The sequence below is a fragment of the Dipodomys ordii genome, unplaced genomic scaffold (assembly GCF_000151885.1).
Source record: "Dipodomys ordii isolate 6190 unplaced genomic scaffold, Dord_2.0 Scaffold58, whole genome shotgun sequence".
In the NCBI taxonomy this organism is placed as follows: domain Eukaryota; kingdom Metazoa; phylum Chordata; class Mammalia; order Rodentia; family Heteromyidae; genus Dipodomys; species Dipodomys ordii.
In genome coordinates, this window is record NW_012267274.1 from 9,406,176 (window position 1) to 9,424,569 (window position 18,394).

General features: G+C 49.9%; 1 protein-coding gene across 1 annotated transcript in view; it reads right to left on the reverse strand.

Moving 5' to 3' along the window:
• Positions 1–18,394, reverse strand: part of Grk5 (G protein-coupled receptor kinase 5) — a 189,233-nt gene that overhangs the window by 19,943 nt on the left and 150,896 nt on the right. The window contains exons 5-6 of the mRNA XM_013021982.1: positions 3,961–4,061; positions 3,005–3,097 (exon numbers count right to left, since the gene is read on the reverse strand). Coding sequence (XP_012877436.1) covers positions 3,005–3,097; positions 3,961–4,061 — 194 coding nt within the window. The remainder of the gene's footprint in view (positions 1–3,004; positions 3,098–3,960; positions 4,062–18,394) is intronic.

Below are 18,394 nucleotides of genomic sequence, written 5' to 3' on the forward strand. Positions count from 1 at the left end.
TCTACCACTTGAGCCACAGCACCACTTCCGACTTTTTTCTTTTTGCTTATGTGGTGCTGAGGAATCGAACCCAGGGCCTCAGGCATGCAAGGCAAGTGCTCTACCACTGAGCCACCTTCCCAGCCCCAACACAGCGTTTGTTTTTTTTTATCTCTGGTCTGGTTGGCTATAAATGGTCAGCTAAATATAATAAGCTCTTGGAGACCCAGGATTATTTGCAAGCACCCTATCACCTCACAGGAGTTGGAAGAGACTGAATTGGGTCCAAACTCGGTCATCTTGAGAAGGGCCAGTAAGCTTGTGATCACCCAGAACACAGGACACATCTCTAGGCAGAGGCCTAGAGATTCTTCTTGCTGTTGGGGCCTGAGGAGTGTGGCTCTCACTGGAAATCACATCATCAGCTCCACAGCTGCTGGCCAGGGGACAGCCCTGGGGGCTGAGAGTCAGGGCCCTCTGGGCACTCCTGTCTTCAGTTCACATGCTGTGACTTGCTGGTGTGTTACAGGTAGGAAGTGGCCTGATCCCTGGGAACACACACAGCCGCCCCTATGCAGGACTGCCCAGGGCTCCGCTCCTTCCTTATGCACAAGAACAGCCCAGGCGGCCTAGACAAATCTGCCATGTGCCAGTGTCCACCACGTGGCCCAGGAGCCTTTTCTACAGCTCCTCTTGAAACCACATGAAGGAGGCCCAGGCCTCACAGTTTACGATACACAGAGAACAAACAGTTGGTTGATGCTGCCGCAGAAACCCTCTGCTAGGGGAAATGAGCGTAATGCAATTTCCCAGGAATTTCTTGGTTAACCTTGGAAGGGAAAAAAAAATCCCTTTAATATTTCAACAGTACAGCACTAACAGGCTGTGATCTTGTTGGGGGGGAGGAGGGGAGGAGAGGAGAAGGGGAAAAAATGGGGAAGGCAGGGTGCTGTCAGTCATTTAGGGCATTCCTAGGTCAGGATCCTGCCCTCCAGGATATAGAACCGTAATGCCTTCTAAAGAGTGAACTCCTAACTTCTTTGCAATTGGTGTACAGATGAAAAATGTTCACTTTGTGCACTCAGAATAGGTACGTGAAACAAAAGCCAGTTGCAGTGAGTAAGACTGGAATTGAAGTGCTGGGTGGACTAAGGGCCAGAACTTCAGTGAGACACTGGGGCTCAGGCTTCAGGCTTGTTAGTCCTGGGCCGTGTGGCCCAGGGACTACCATCAACCTTCATATCTTCAGTAAAATGGAGCTGATGAGAATGAATGTGCATCCCGTGCATCCATCCCAAGGCACCTTTAAGCTGTTGTTGTGTCAGATGTGATTATTTGAACTCCTTGGCATAAAGGACATGGCCCTTTGGAGGTCTCTATGGTAACACAGTTCTGCTACAAGCCCCTGATTCATGTCATCCTCGCACTGGCTTCAGGCCCTTCTGTCCCCATTCTGCAGATGACAAAAAAATGCTTAGGCTTTGAGAGGTGGAGTGAGTTGTCTGCTCCCGTCCAGTAACTGGTGGGGCTGACAGCCAGCTGCAAAACCCCAGTTCTGAGTCCTAGCCTTTCCATGCCAACCTGGCAAGAAGGGTAGACTAGGGTCATGTGTTATATAGCTCAGAGCTCCAGAATGTGCCAGCCCATGCTGTGACCCTTTGCCCATGAGACAGTGAGCACTGCTGCCCCCGTTTTATCAATGAAGACAGTGAGGTGTGGCAGGGGGCCAGCTCTGCCGGGCCTCTCCTCACAGGATGTCTGGGCCCACCCTTGGCTTCTCCACCTGAAGCCAGGCTACCCTTGCAGGGCGGCCCATGGTGCACATTGTCTGTCATTCTATCACCCCCCCACTCATCAGAGTGGAGACAAATGGTCTGTCCAGCAGCTGCAAGCAAGCTGCTTTCCTGCTGGGCTTCCTGAAGTGGGCAGCACAGGGCTGTACTTGGGGCTCTTGGCCTGCAGCTCCTGCACATCTTCAGGGAACCAGACGCACGGCGAGCGGGCACACAGGCTCCAGGATCACCATGGCGCTCCCTGTTCTCTAAAGCATGGAGCATCCTGACAGCTGTGAGTGACTACCAGGACTCTGGGGATGGTGGGAGTTTCTGGGCTGGAACCCCCATTAGGCTGTACCACTTGCTTGCTGAGGGACAAGGCAAGTCATGTCCCCACCCTGTCTCTGCTTCCTCATTCCTCACAGAGAGGCCACATCTGTCTAAGTGACAGCCCTGCTGTGAGAGCACTTTGACGAGCACAGGGCAGCAATAAGCCATTCCCGGATAGCCAATCTCACTAATTATCAGAGATGAAAAAAATCAGCAGTAAGGAAACCCCACTACTGACTCAAGGGGAGGAAAACATCAGAACACTGTTGGTGAAGGTGGAGAAGCAGAGGCTCAAGCGCTGCTGGGGATGGAAATTGGGGTCCATTTTACAGGGTGATTTAATATTCCCTCGCAGTTTCCAACTCAGAACTTCTTCTGCTAGGAATTTCTATAGATGTACTTGCAAAAGCACATAAAGACTTAGTGCAAAACTAACTATTATTTTGGAGAGGTTGCACGAAAAATTGAGACTAGGGACTGACGTAACTCAGTGATAGATTGATTATGTGCTCAGCAGGTGTAAACCTTGGGTTTAATTCTCAACATGGGGAAAAAAAGTGAGAAAAGCCTTGTTATCTATCAGCAGAACATTGGATATGGAGCTACATTTAAAGATTATGGTAGCTTTAATTTACTAGCACGAAAGGAATTCCCAGACAGTGAGCCAAAGAAGCAAGAATAAGCTGCTGTATGTGTATATGTGTATATGTGTGTGTGCATGTGTATTAGGTGACTTTGTATGTCCTTTAATAAACAGAACATTTCTAGACTACCCACGAACTTAATTAGCAGAGGGAAGATGGTTATTTTCTTGCAGCTGTGGGCTGTGACAAGTAACTGTCTCTTATATGAATTCTCAGATGAGCTCTGTGCTCACCCCCTAACATTCATACTATCAGACAAGGGTGTGTACTGCTTACCTTTCCAGCCACTTCCACTGCAGAAATCGGTCAAAATACATGCTGTCCAGGTATTCGTGGAATGGTTCTCCCTTCAGGTAGTCATGGACAGACCTAGCTCAGGGGGACAGAAGGATGAGCATGTCACAATCCCCACTTCGAAGCATCCAGACAGAGCGGTACTAGCAGGTTACAGTCTCTGGAAAGGCACACCAAGGGGCTCTGCAACAGGTGCCGAACGTCTGCTACTGAAACTGGTCACTCCTGAAAACATATTACTTGCCATGCATTGGGCACTGCTCTAGGCCCTGGGGTAGGGCAGTGAGTGCAATGATGACGTTGTAATGGTGAATGCATTAGCAACTCACAGTGTGAAATCTATGACTGCAGGGATGGTCATCACGCCTTTGGGGTCAATGAGGTCTCTGACGACAGGGCTGTGAGATGAAGCAGGCAAGGCTGAAGTGAGGGAATGGCTTCAGAGGCGGGGTGAGTGTAATGCAGGATACCACCCCTGGGTGCCTAGGAACTGGTGCCCCTGGGATCTGGTCCAGGCCCAGCAAAGCCACTAGGAGTTTTTTGTGTGTGCAGCAGAATTTACTGTCAATTTGCTACTGGCCAGGCCAGGTTCTGAGACCCCTGAGACCCCTGTGTATCTTTGGCTACACTAAACAATCTAGTACTTGGCTCATGGGAAAGAGAAGACATTGTGCCAGAGGCTGTGTCTTGATAAACCTGAAAGCAGACCATTATGTGTGTATGCTTGGGGTCGTGTGGCCCTTCTCTCAGGATCATGGTCACTAACCAGATCCTACCCCCGGGGCTCACACAGGGTTGGGCCCTGGCTGGTCCTGCCTAAACATCAGCTCTCGCTGTTGTCCCCCAGCTCTTTGATGACTGGTTTTGTCACATACGTTGCTGCAGCCTGGGGAGGAGGGAAGGGCCTTCCAGGTGGGCCAGGTTGGCAGAGAACTTACTGTGCACAGGGGGAGAAGAGTTCTTTGCAGGGTCTTTGCAGGAGCTTTGCCTCTGTCTGGGAGATGAGGTCTTGACCAACTTGGGTGATGAAAACTGGGGACTGGAAGGCAGAAAGAAATGGAAGCAGTCAGTGAAGAATGAGAAACTGAGAGGCTGGGGCTGCCCCAGCCAAGTAACCAATCAGACCCAAGGTGACAGCTATGGCCCACAGCCATGGCCATCCACCTCCTGTTCCCACACTAGGCTGTGTGTGGACAGTGTGTGGTGGCGCGGGGAGGTTGCTAAGCCAGAAGACTATGCATGAGCCATGAGATAGAGTGAGATTTCTTGCCCTATCAAGGCCCTCCTGAGCCTCATTTCTCATTTGCACAATGATGGCACCTGTGGTCGGGGCCCCTATTCAGAACTGACAAGGTGTGCAAAGGCTCACAGTTCATCCACAGGCCCTCACTCAGCCTGGAGTCCCCTGGCCACCCAGGTCCCTTTCCTCCAAAGGTGAAGGGGAGTACCTAGGCCGGCCTGAGGTTGAGGAATGGGAGCGTTCAGCATGGGGAAGAGTGGGAGGAGTGGCGTGCTCACTAGGGAGGGAGGATGGAGTTTGTGGCTGTCCTGGTTCAGCTCTGAAGTTGGCAGACCTGGCTCGAGTCCCAGCTCTACTACAAAGGCTGTGGGGCCTTTGTCTTTACTGCTCGGCCTCTGTTCTCACCAGGATACTAAGGAGTATGTTTCTTTCAGAAAACAAACAAACAAACAATGAGAGCTTCAGTACAACATCGGGTCCAGATGTGGGCACAGAGGAGCAAGCCTGAGACCAGGGCCACCGCTGTCATCTCACTCCTGTAGGTTAGGCTGTGGCCAGAGTATTTGAGGTTTGAAAGGATGCCCCGAGTCTCTGTGTCCCATGCAGGAGCCGCAGCCACCTGTGGGAGGCGCCCCTCCCCGGGTGGCCTCGTCAACCATCCCCTCCTTGCCATTCAGCCTCGCCAGCTGCTCCCAGGGTCTGACTCACTAGCTGGCCTTCGGGGTGGGTTTTTAATAAATTGCAGGGAAATTTGAGAAAATTGCCAGGAGTGGGCTCAGAGAGACAGGCATAAACATGTCTTTCTCCCCAAAGGATGCTGAAACCAGAAAGGCCTGCTTGCTCTCCCACCATGGGGCTGAGGCCTGGGCTAAGTCTGCGGGGTGGTGCCTGCAAGGGGTTTCGTGCCAGGGGTGGCGGGGGAGGCTACGGCAGTTGGCAGGTCCTTGCTGAATGAAATCAGGCTCATTTTCTATTCCCCAGGGCTCTGAATGCCCCAATTCCTTTTCCAGCCCCACCCTCTCTGTGGGCTTATTGTGCCCTTGAGTTTCTCTCCTGAGTGGAGCCTGAGAAGCTCCAGCCTGGTGGGGGTAGCTACAGAAAAGTTGCCATACCATTTATACCAAGCACTGGACTACAGCATTTGGCCTATCAGTTTGCCATGGCTGTCCTGAGCAGTGGCAGCCCCTTCCTGCCTCTGTCCACCCTGCCCTGGATCGTTCCTGCCTTCCGATGCGAACAACTTGGGCTTCTCAACCAACAGCTGCCTTCCTGCAGAGAAGATGCCCTGGCCTGGGCACTAGATGGAAGCGACTCCAGAGACACCCCAAGGTTCCTTTGAGATGTGCAAATTGAAGACTGGGGTTGTTTGCTTCTAAGATGCAGGGGAATGTGCGGGGGTTGTGGCAGGTTTTAGTGATCCCGGGCTGCCTTAAAGCAGTCAGACATGAAGACAAATCATGGCTGCGGGCAAATCCTCGGGAGAAAGTCTGGAAGGGAGGGTGCTGTGCCTGGCACCAAGCAAAACTCACAGCAATATTTGTTAACCGGCAAGATGATAGAATGTGTTGTGCAGGATACAACCTTGAGCCCAGTGTGAGTCAGCAGAAGACCACACAGCGATGCTGAGTGTGTGGGCTCTGTGGGGATGGATGCAACCATTTCTTGGATCTGAGGAGGAAGGACAAGAGTTTCCCACCTGTCTGCACTGGGAGGCAGGGATCTGCCTTTGTGCTCACCCAAGAGGATCCAACCCACCCAGCACAGACCCAGCTGGGGGCTGGCAGGGGTGGGTAATGCCAGTGGGGTCCTTGACTTCAAGTACCTAGTCTCCAGCAAGACATAAGTAATACATAAGGAACTACCCTGACAGAAAAGTTCTCACAGCCTTTGGAGATGTGTGGTGATATATGAAATAGGTTAGCTAGAACTCAACAGTTTTTCATTTTCTTTTCCTTACCACCAAACTTCTCTTTCACTGCCAAAGGCAATTCAACAGATCCAACATTGACAAGTAAGATAAATAATTGATAACGGTGATTTGCATATGTTGAAAACCAACCTCTAGTCCATAATGCATGGAACTCCATCCATGAGTTATTTAATCCATAAGATGGCTCTAGAAGGTATTATTATGATGATAATTTTGCAGATGAGGAAACTAAAGTTCAGAAAGGTAAAGAAAGCTTCCCAAGGGGCTGGGAAGGTGGCTCAATGGTAGAGCGCTTGCCTTGCATGCATGAGGCCCTGGGTTCCATTCCTTAGCACCACATAAGCAGAAAAAAAAAGCCAGAAGTAGCGCTGTGGCTCAAGTGGTAGAGCGCTAGCCTTGAGCTGAAGAGCTGAGGGACAGCGTCCAGGCCGAGAGTTCAGGCCCCACGACCGGACCCCTCCCCCCAAAAAAGAAAGCTTCCCAAGATCACCCAGCTAGGAAGTGGCAGAGAGGGGATTTGAACCCTGGGTGACTGAGTCTCAAGTGAGACTGATTGAAGTTGGTAAGCTGTCTGGACCCATGGTCCTCTCCATCCTCCACCTTAGCTGCTGTGCCTGTGCAGCCAGTGTGAAGACCGGCAGAGGCAGGTGGTGCCGCTCACGTAGACAAGCCCTGGCTCACCAAGATCATTATGGGCTGGGGCATTTGGGAAAGTATTCATGGAGGACAGAGTCGGGGCAAAGCAGACATTGGTCCAGACTTCTCAGCCCTCGCTGACCTACCACTGGACAGCCAACTTTGCTGTCCTTACTGTTCTTCCCAGAGTCTAGAGGTATCCCACTGCCCAGGCAGAGCACAGAGTTAGAGAGCCGGTAATAATGTCACTGGTTTAGTGACCACGGCTTTAAAATCAGCCTCCAGCTTGACATGAAGGATTAAGTGATTAGAACCAGATTCCCATAATAGTGACTCGAGGGAGTGCCAACTTTGCCAACAAGAGCTGTTGGTCAGGGTAAGATTGGAATGGAAACCTGAGTCTGCCAAGGGGCATGAGAAAAGACACAATGTTGGTCCCTGACTCTGGCCTGCAGTGCTGGGGCTTGCTGCCTCCTCTGCCAGACCCACTCTGCTCTTCCTGGGGCTAATGCCACTGGGTCTGGGGGACCAGCCAGTTCCTGAAGCCCATGTTAACCAAAACATGCCTTTCTGGCAGAAAGAGCTAAAGGGTCCATGGAGAAAAGCCCTTCATACCACTCTGAAACAGAGCACGCCCATGGTCGTGTGCCCTATACTGTGTCACCCTAATCTTCAACGTGCCAGCCAGGCCAGAGCTCTCATCTTCTGCTCAACAAGGAAAGGGAGTCCGTAACATCTAGGAGTGGCGCTGGTGACCAGTAACAATTCAGGGCCCTGGAGTCCACCGAACTTCTGCTAGAGGCAGGTCAGGATGGCGGTCTGGCTCGTGGAAGAACCTGGGCAATCCTGAAGCTGAGTTTGTATGGCGCTGGATTGATGGGGAAGTGTGGTGGGTTTGGGGTGACTTGCTAGCTGAGAGGCCCCTCATGGGAAAGCTAATGTTCCCCCACCCCCAGCACTCTTGGCTGTGGCAATGCTTCACCCCTCTCAAGTCTTGACTATAGTGTCATAGAACTGGAATAAACCAGGGAATCTCAGGCACTGAGGACAATAGTGGTGGTAGGGAGGTGTGGATTGGGCCTGGGATGAAGCCACCAGATGGTGCTTTACTCAGTACTTAACCTAGGGAACAAAGGCAGATCACTAGCACTCCATGGCCTCTCTGACGCTTAAACACCCACCCTTATAGACAGAGGAATCCAATCTCAAGGGCAGGCTAGCCCAATCCCAGACCAGCCTTGGCCAGTGGAGGAGCAGACAGTCCAGGAGGTGGCACTATTGAGTCCCTATGCTATGGGCTTCCCTTTGCAAGCCAAAGAGATAGCCCACAGGGAGACTGGCCTAGAGATTTCACAGGGAGCACACTTGAAACAGACACCACAGTACTGCTCTCTCAGACTGGAGAGCTCAACTTTCACACTAACAGTTGAGGGGGAAATGAGTGCAATTCGAGGAAGGCGCTGCATGGGGGAGACTAGATGTGAGAAACACAGGGGTGGCCTAAAGGTGTGCGATGGCAAAGGCTAACCTTGTCTCTAAGGCCACTGCATCATCAGCCCTGCGGAGGACATTAAGAAGGGTGCTGCCATGGGTGGCCTCAATGGCTGCCCGAGGTGACGGAAGGATACTGTGTCCTGAGTTGGTGAGAAATCCCAGACGTGAGGCTCTCGTTCCTGCATTCATCTCTTATTTCAAGAGGTCAGAATGGAAGTGGGGTCAATTGTCCTGGCTGGTGTCCTTTGAGACAGCTAGAGCTGGAGTGAGATTGTAGGGCCAGAAATGGCTCCTCAAGTTAAACCCCTCCTACACCTCTTCCATAGCAGCCAACCATTCTTGTCACCCTGGCAATACCCTTGAGGAGGAAAGAAGGAAAGATAGAGAGATCTCTAGGGAGGACTCCTAGGAGGTGCACCCCTTCTGCGCATCACAGCAGAGCATCCCACTGCTGGCCTGTGGAGCTGGGACAGACATCTTAGAGTGGGCCATGGGCCTGAGCTCTGGGCCAGCTCTGAGGGAAGGACACAGTTCATCCCAATTTCAGAGGTAAGGATGTATTGTCAGCTTGTTGGCCCTGGAATCTATCTCTCCGTTTCTACCTTGCTACCATAGGTTCAAGAATTCTCCCCTCTTTTCTGGGCTGTTTGGAAGGCCCCTCGCAAGTCTTTACTTCTACTTACTCTGTGTTTGGAATCATGACCTCCAAAGAAGTCTTTCCACACCCCACAGCAATGATGGCTCACATTGGCTTCTGTGCCAAGTCAAAAGCCTTCTTGGACCGGACCCCAAACAGCCTTCCTTGCTTCCTCTCTCTGCCTTCTGCTTCCAATGCTTCGGTGCTGTTCCTGGATGACTCTGGTTATTTAGCTTGGGGGCCTCTGCTTGTTCCCTTTAGACAAGAGTCCTTCCTACCCATTGTGGTATGTTTGAATCCCACCCATCCTTCAGGATCTGCCTCCAATATAACCACATCCAAGATAATCCCCAGGCAGGCCAGTTAGGACCCAATCCCATCTCCCAGTTGAAGTCACACAGCTGGTTTGAGGACAAAGATGAGATTCAAACCCTGGCAATCTGGTTTAGAGCCTTATTCCTAAGCAGCATTGTGTCCTTTAAGAATCCTTTAAGAAGCCGGGCGCCGGTGGCTCACACCTGTAATCCTAGCTACTCAGGAGGCTGAGATCTGAGGATGGCAGTTCAAAGCCAGCCCGGGCAGGAAAGTTCGTGAGACTCTTATCTCCAATAAACTGCTAGAAAACCGGAAGTGGTGCTGTGGCTCAAGTGGTAGAGTGCTAGCCTTGAGCTGAAGAGCACAAGTGCAGCGCCCAAGCCCAGAGTTCAAGCCCCATGACCGATCAAAAAAAAAAAAAAGAATCATTTAAGAAAAAAAACCCAGAAGTGGCACTGTGGCTCAGTGGTAGAGTACTTGCCTTGAGCTGAAGAGCTAGAGTTCAAGCCTCACAACCACAACAAAGAATCCTTTAAGATCCTTCCTGGATCATGTGCAGGAGACAACTTTGGCCTTGAAGAACAAGCCGTTTGGAGGCCCATTGGGGCTGGATGAGGAAGTGCAGCAGACCCTACATATGTTGACAAACACTCTTTGTACACAGTGCTGTTGCATGTAACATGTGCACACACATAAACAAGCTAATGTCCAACATATGTTTTGCTTCAACATACAGAAACCTCCCTGAGGAGCTAAGCGCTCATTAGCAGTGGTTCTGCTAGTGGACAAAAGGTCGGCCAGGAGTCTGTCCGCTCTATCTCCAGACGCAAGCACTTAGGCCTTAATGATGTGTATATTTTCGTATGTGGGCAGCTGACATTCCCCATGTAAACTATTTGCAGTTTCCCAGTGTAGATAAACTGGGCTTTCAGGAAGGGTTGAGCAGGAGGCAGGACAGTGGAAGAACAAGGGTTTCATGGGGTCCTCCTCCTTCCCAGCTGGACCATGGTGGAGGCAGCCATTTCTTGGGGACTCTCACTTCTCTTCCAAGATGAGGACAGGGGAGGGCCCCTCCCACAACTGTACCCTAGCAACCCCTTGACCCTTCATCTGCGTCAGCCTGGCCGTGGGCGGGGGCAGGGATGGGAATCAGGCGTCCAACAGGAGTCAGGGCTGGAGGCAGCTCTTGGTGCCAGAGAGAGAGGCAGGCCTGACAGTCACTGGCCCTGGGCAGAGCTGGGCATGTGCTAAGCCCTTTGTATGGGTTCCCCCACAGATCTGTGCTTCTGTGCTGTAGGGAAGGATGCTGTGAGATGGAGTTGTTGTTCCAGGGTCAGGGACGTGGAAACTGGGCCCTTAAAGCAGGTGAGAAGCAGAAGGTTTCACGCCCATCTCAGAATGGAGTGCAGGCTCTGCATGCAGTGAACACTCCCTAAGTGCATGCAGACAGCAGTTGGCAATGGTGGATTGAGATTCAAATCCCCGCCTCTCTGGATCCAAAAACCTATAATCTCTTCACTCCACTTTGCTGGAATGAACTGATGATGTTCTTAGCACACAACAGGTGCTCAATATTATTCCATGTATGTACAGTGTGGAAGATGGAGGATGGAGGTAAATGCCTTCTTAGTGCCTCTGAAGTACCTTCATGGGGTTGTCTGGTCTACCTCTACCTTGGTGACAAGCTAGGTCAGGCATATCTTGGGTAGAAACTGTGTGCTGGGGAGAACCTGAAGCTGCCCTTGGGAGATGCTTCCTGGGTCGATGGGCTGCCCAGCCTGGGCACTGCCCTGCCTCTCGTGGTTTCATTTACCACCTGAGGACTCTCTTGGCTCCAGCTTTCTAATAACTTCTGCTTTGTTTGAGTAACTGGGACATAGTAAACTGTCACTTCTGCCAGGAACCTAGAACCATAGTGAGGAGTGTGTGGTGTGTGTAGGTGGTGTGTGTGTGTGTGTGTGTGTGTGTGTGTGTGTGTGCGTGTGTGTGTAGAGTGGGGAAAATTTCTTCCAACTCCAACTCCTGGTTTAAAGTTAAACGTATAGTATAATCACAACCAGAAGACAAAGGGGAAAGTTTGTTGATCAGCAGCCTCAGAGAGCATTTCCTTGCTTGGGGGTTGATTTAAGGTCTGGCTGACAGGAAGAAAAAGCGCCATTCTTCCACCTTTTTAATCAAAACCTTAGGGTCATGTGTTAGATCACTGCTGTACACCCTCGGGTCTGTCTAGAGCAGTTCCTCCCTGTCCATGACTAGGCAAGAGACACAGTCCACAGCTCCCAACAAGAACAGATCAAAGGAAAATAGGAGGGTTTTGTTTTCCGGGTTACTGCAGAGAAACTGAACCAGCCCAGCCCCAGGCTCACAGGCCAAGTTCCCTCCACTCTAGGTCTGATGTCAACATCCTACAGCTCCCAGCTGGGTCCAGCAGTCAGTCCAGTGAGGGGTGGACTAAAAGGCCTGGGCCTAATGCCACTCGCAGCCCTGTTGGGCACAGACTCAGCTGGACAGACAGACAGTGGCTGGAGGTTCTTGTGATGGAGGCTAGGAAGCTGACATGTTCTTTTGCCACTGGGTAGCTCATTATGAGGCTTACTTCTCACCATGAAAGTGGACCTGGTCTCTCATCAACAGGGGTATCTGAAGCTGAGGAAGCTCAAGTTTCAGGGTTCTGCACACACAGTCATGCTAGCTACAAGGTGTTCTACACATCTAGAAAATTGAGAACACAGATGCAAAGAACCTGCAGCTCTTAACACTCTTAAGTTTTAAGGCTCCAACCTTAAAATGTCCTTTTGTACATACTATTCTTTTCCCGAAAGAAAAGTCATTCCCCGCATCCTTTAAGCTTTAGCCCCCACAAGCCTGGGTCTTCGTTGCCAATGCAGAGTGCTCTGTCTATGGATTCTTCTCCAGTGGGCCTCCAGAGTCTGTCTCCTTCCTCTGCTGGTCACCAAGCCCCTGGAACAACAGCACTGGCTCTGCTATCTTTGGCTTTTCTTGATGAAAAGTCTGAAAACCTGGAGTGTGAGCTCTCTAGTGTTTCGCGTGGTTAGTGGAAGGACGGTGGGAACAACAGGCTGGCGCTGTGTTTGGAAGTCAGCTGGTGTTTCAGGTCATGTTCCTAATTGCATTACAGCTTGGTACTTGGCCATTACTCTGGCAACTCGTTAACTCCCTTAGGTGTTAAAGAGTGCCATCCTCTGTATTTCTTTGATAGTGGTGGAGCTAGCCTCAAGGATAGCTGGATTCTGCCAAGGGTAGGAACTACACCGAACAGAGTGAGTCCACAGGTTCACTGTCCCTTGAGTGTTCATTTCTGTGCCCAAGTCAGAACTCCAGATCGAGGACTTCAAAAAGGCTAACTCAACACCAATGGCAGGTGTTCAAGGTCAATGAGGACTATGGGCAGCCTCATGGCCCTCAGTCATCAACACAGATGCCTTGATGACTGAGGTCAGGTTTGACCAAGTCATGAAAGAAAGGGGTGTGACAGGCAGTGAGGAGACCCTCTTCCATCTTTGGTTCCTGGTGTCTATACACTGGAAATCATCCAAAAGACTAGGGCACAGAAAGAAGTTCAATTTTTCCTTATGGTAAAATGATAGCTTTCAACAGCTTTCAGAGCCTACAGTTACCTCTGAGGACCCCAAAGAGACAGTAAGCTAATGGAACCACCAACCACACAGCAGGTCACATGATCAGGAAGGGCCTGGAGTGAGCGCTGTGCTGGGAGATGGCGGGGTGGGCATTCCAGCCCTGCTGAGCTAACCCATGGGCCCACGACATCCCTTGTGTAAACAACGTGGAGACAGAACCCTTGAGAAACAGCCATGTCCTCAAAAGGGGATAGGGGAAAGGAGACTGGGCTCAAAAGACCTAGACCCACATTTCCTCTGTTTTTCACAGAAAGGCTGAGGAATTAGGGGTTTTAAACAATGGTAGACTTTAGCCAGGGGCCTGAGACACTTCTAATGAGAACGAAAGGAAATGACACCACGACCCTGACCCAGACCTCAACCCTTACGTCAAAGCAAAAGATGGTAATTAACAAAATGAAATGTGCCAGACGTGGAGCAAGGGGCCGGCTGAGTTTTGTCAATGTGATAATTCCTGGTTGTGACCTGGGGACCCAAAGTCTGTGACCCGAGATGGTGTGCTATTTGCATAGCTCTTAGCTCTCCATGCAGGACTGTAGCCCAGAGCAGCCACTGGACAGTGGTTTTTACACCCTGCTTGCTCTACTCAGACCAATATGCCACCATGTGTGGAAACTTCACAAATGGAGTGCAGGTCCTAAGGGGCTGAGCACAGGATGCTTACAGCAGGAAGATAGAGTCTCCCAGGCTTTTCGTGAGTGGGCAGCAAGGACACATCCAGCCATTATCTTCTAGAATGTCCACTGCCCTCATAGTCCACAGTTCCCAAACCAGCTTTTCTCTAGTAATGGGTTCACTCCCTGAGTCTTGAGGATGAACAAGGGGCTTAACATACAAGGGATTTACCTAGAACCTCCTTATCCCCCATGAGATGTTATTTCTCTGCCCAAGGCCTATGGAATGGAGCCACACAGACAACCAAGCACAAGCATCAGGGATGAATAGGGTCACACGGGAAGTTGGTGGCACATGGGTACCAGAGATGGGTGGTGCCATAGAGGAGGTTGGTGAAACATAGGCACCATGGATGAGATGGGCCACACAGCAGGAAGTTGGCCAAGAACAGGCACCATGGATGGGTAACACCACATGGGAAGTTAGCTGAACACAGGCAGCATGGATGAGAAGGGCCACACAGGGAGTTAGCCAAGCACAGGCATCATGATGAGTAATACCACAGAGGAGGTTGGTAGAACACAGGTACCATGGATGGGTAGCACCACAGCAGAGGTTGGTGGGACACAGGTACCATGAATGAGGAAGGCCACACAGAAACTTGGCCAAGCACAGGCACCATGGATGGGAAGGGCCACACAGGAAGTTGGCTGAGCACAGGTCTTACCAGTGTCCTGACCATCCAAGTGAGGCTTGGGTCAGGGGTGTTTTCAGGAAGCTGGCAACTGCCTTCCAGCCACTCCAAAAAGAGGAATTTGGGGCAGGAAATACAATATGCATAGAACAGCCATCAGAGGCAGGGCTAGCTCTACCAGTATGGAAGGGGCCTGCGGTGAGGAACCTCAGCTGGGCACGGCAGGCTCCAGGACATGGGGTGGGGGTGGGAGGTGGCAGCAGAGGATGAGGGACTGAAATGAAATCAGGCTGTGGGCAAAGACAATTTGGTTTCAGGAAAGGAAGGTCAGGAAGATGTCTATTTGAAGGACAATTACATAGTCATTTAAAATGCTGCACAGGGAACCTGTGATGTGAGAAAATGTTGATGACATAGCACACAAGGACACCGGAGACTGAGAACCAGGCTGGGGGCCAAGAAGAGACCAGCCAGCACGGACACGCTTCAGACACCAGCCCTGCCTCACCCTGGGACTAACTCATTCTTTCAGCCGTGCCACTCCTGTCTTCCCCTGGGAAGCTGATTCCAGAGGATATTTTGTCTCTGGTTAAGTTCTGGAAAGACCACATAGTGAAGGAGAAAGACTACAGCCTCTAGACTTGGCCAGACTCTGGTCAGATCCCATCCTTAGTATTATTTCGTTGTTTGTTTTTTTTATATATGGCAAAATACAAAAGTGACCATTTTTCAAATGTACAATTCAGGCTGGGAAGGTAGCTCAGTGGAAGAGTGCTTGCCTCGCATGCATGCGGCCCTGGGTTCGATTCCTCAGCAGCACATACGCAGAAAAAGCCGGAAGTGGGCTCTGTGGCATAAGTGGTAGAGCACTTGCCTTGAGCTGATGACGTGAGGGACAGCGTCCAGGTCCAGAGTTCAAGCTCCATGACCAAAAATAAAAATACAATTCAGGGGCACTGAGTTAATCATGTCCGCCATCGTTACTATCTGTTCCCCAAAACACTGATCTCACTAAACAGAAACTATACCCATTAAACAATAAATGTGTAAAGTTACTTTCTGTCTCTATGGCTTTGCCTATTCTGGCCACCTCATCTAAGTGGAATAGATCTGGCTTCTTTCACTTAGAACAATGTTTTCAGAGTTTATCCATGGTGTGCCATATGTAAGAACTTTCATTTTTATGGCTAAATAATATTCTACTGTGTTAGCTTATTCATTCATCTGGTGGTGGATACATTGGGCTATTGTGAATAATGTTTTTATATAAACATTTGCATACAAGTGTCTATTGAGTCCCTGTTTGCACTTGTCCCTGTTTCTCTATTATTAGCTAAGGATAAAAGAGAGACAATTAACGTCTTCAATCCAGAACTGTAGTGGAGATAGAAGTGATCTAGAAGTCAGATAGTATACAACAGGCGCTCAATTAATGCTAATCTCCCACATCCTACATTAAAAACCTCTTTCACTAAAGAAGTATGGGCAAGTTAACAATTCAGTGGTGGACTTAAGTGGTGGACGTCTGGCACTGGCTGTCTTCTCAGCTTCACTGAGGCATCTCGAATGTCTCAGCATGTAGACGCTTACTGGCCCACAAAAAAGAATACCCTTGGGGGAATCTGAGCCCAGTTGCAGGTCAGCCATGATGGAACAAAGAGGAAAATGAATGCGGAAGGATTCCATTTGAGGTCATAGCCATGGATTTGTGGAGGCCCTGGTAAAGAATGTTCTAATTTTCTCTTCTAACCTGTGTCACTGTGCGTGTCCTTGTCTCCCTGGGCCTCTCTTCCTTCATCTAGGAAATGAAGTGCTTTGGCTTAGCTTAATAGTTTTTCAAACTGGGTTCCACAGAACCCTAACTGTACTTATCATCTGAGCCTGATTTTGGGCCGGGAGACTAGAGCGGTCTGGCTCCCAGCCTGGCACAACTTTATCTATTTGTCCTCTAGAAACTTGTATGTAGAATTGTCAGTAAGTCCCAAGGTAGGTGGCCTTGAGACTCCCTGGGGAGCCGCAGCCTACCCTAGGTGAGCGTGATTCTCATCACTTCAGACTGTATGAGGACTTAGGAAGTGTGGAATATGAAGTTCCAGACACAAAGCAGTCGCCCCAGGACGCCTAGCAAGCATAACTATGGCTTCATTTCTTTTGAGTTCTCTCTCTGCTGTTTTCCCAAAATTGAAGAGAAGTCTACTTGCTAAGCCTCTAGCTTTTTTTTTTTTTTGGTCGGTTGTGGGGCTTGAACTCTGGTCTTGAGTGCTGTCCCTCAGCTTTTCAGCTCAAGAATAGCGCTCTACCACTTAAGCCACAGTGCCACTTCTGGTTTCCTGCGTGGTTTATTGGAGATAAGAGCATCACAGACTTTCCTGCCCGGGCTGGCTTTGAACCGAAATCCTAAAATCTCAGGCTCCTGAGTAGCTAGGATAACAGGTGTGAGCCAGGTGTCTACCAGTACTAGGGCTTGAACTCAGAGTCTTTTGATTTTCGCTCTTCTACTTGAGCCACAGCTCCACTCCCAGCATTCTTTTTTGCTCTGGTTACTTTTGAGGCAAGGCATCACTTTTTGCTTTGACTGCCATCCTCCTATTTTATGTTTCCTACCATAGCTAGAATAACAGGTGTGTGTCACTGTTCATAGCTATCAGTTGAAAAGGGGCCTTGCTGGCTGGTATACCCTTCTGCACAAGTAAACTTTGCCTTGTTGAAAGAAAAAAAAACAAAAGGAGTCTTGTGAACTTTCTTTTTGTTTGGGGGGGGAGTCCAGTCATGGGGCCTGAACTCTGGGCCTGGGCGCTGTCCCTCAGCTCTTCAGCTCAAGGCTAGTGCTCTACCACTTGAGCCACGGTGCCACTCCTGGCTTTTTTCTTATGTGGTGCTGAGGAATCGAACCCAGGGCCTCATGCATGCAAGGCAAGCGCTCTACCACTGAACCACCTTCCCAGCCCGTCTTGTGAACTTTCTGTCCAGGCTGGTCTTGAATTGTCAGCCTCCTGACCTCAGCTAGGATTACAGGCATGTCACTGTATCTAGCTTCTTGACCTTTCTTTCCAATCCTCTTCCATTCTTAAACCTCCTCCTGGAGCTATGACAAGAAGCTGATGAAATGAAATATAAGGCCAGGCTGCCCTTCCATTTTAGCCAGCCACATAGCCAGAGTCTCCGAGGGTGACGACAGATTCTGAATCCATTGGAGTCATTGGCAGCAGGGCAGAGACCTGTTCTGAGATTGGGTGACAAGGGCCAACAATCTCAGTGGAGATAAAAGGCCAGCCCCAGGGCCTGAAGCTGGATCCCAACTCCACAGGGATAAGCAGTACTTAGAAAGAAGGGGTTTGCTCAAGCACCTGTTGCCCTGGAAATCATTTGTTGGTTAGATGGTTAGGTGGACCTATACTACCTTCTCCAAGGCTACAATTCCCAGGAAGGAATCTGATTCCTGGTTCTATGCTCTTGCCCTTGTCCACACAGTCTCTACCATCAGTGAACCATCTTTTGCATAAAGACTCATGGATGGGAAGTCAAGAGTCAACCCAGGATTTCCAGAGATGATGAGAGAGAGTTTAGAAGGTTTGGGAACAAAATTAAATGATAACAAAAAAAGTTTCTTCAGTTCAATTCTCCAGCAAGCCTCTAGTCAGTGTGTTATTAACATGTCTCTGACACACACTAAAACAAGAAAGGCAGCTTCTGATCCTCAGACAGACAAAAACAATGCCAATTTTCCCAGCAATGTTTATGCAAGATTCACGAATATTGGTTTTCTAAGAATGTTTCTGATACAAGATTTCCTTTTCAAAATCATTAAGTGAAAACATGAGTTGATCTAAAGGGAAATGTTACGTAGAGAACTGTAGAAATGCCAAAAGCCATGAAGGTTTTATGAGATGCTGATAGTTCAGAGCCCAGATATGCACCTTTTTTTTTTTTTAATCTTGAGGCTCCAAGGTTACATAGCTGGCCACGGAAAGACTAGGCTTTCATGTGGTCCTGGAGACCAGGAATGTGCTGGGAACCAGCCTGCTCTGGCTTGCTCAGTGGCCTGGTGTTGACACCTGGGGATGGGGAGGAGAGACTTCTAAGGTGGTGCAGACTTCTGAGGTAGGGGTTGCTGAAGTGGGAGAAGGAGAAAGTGAACTTGTAATAATGATT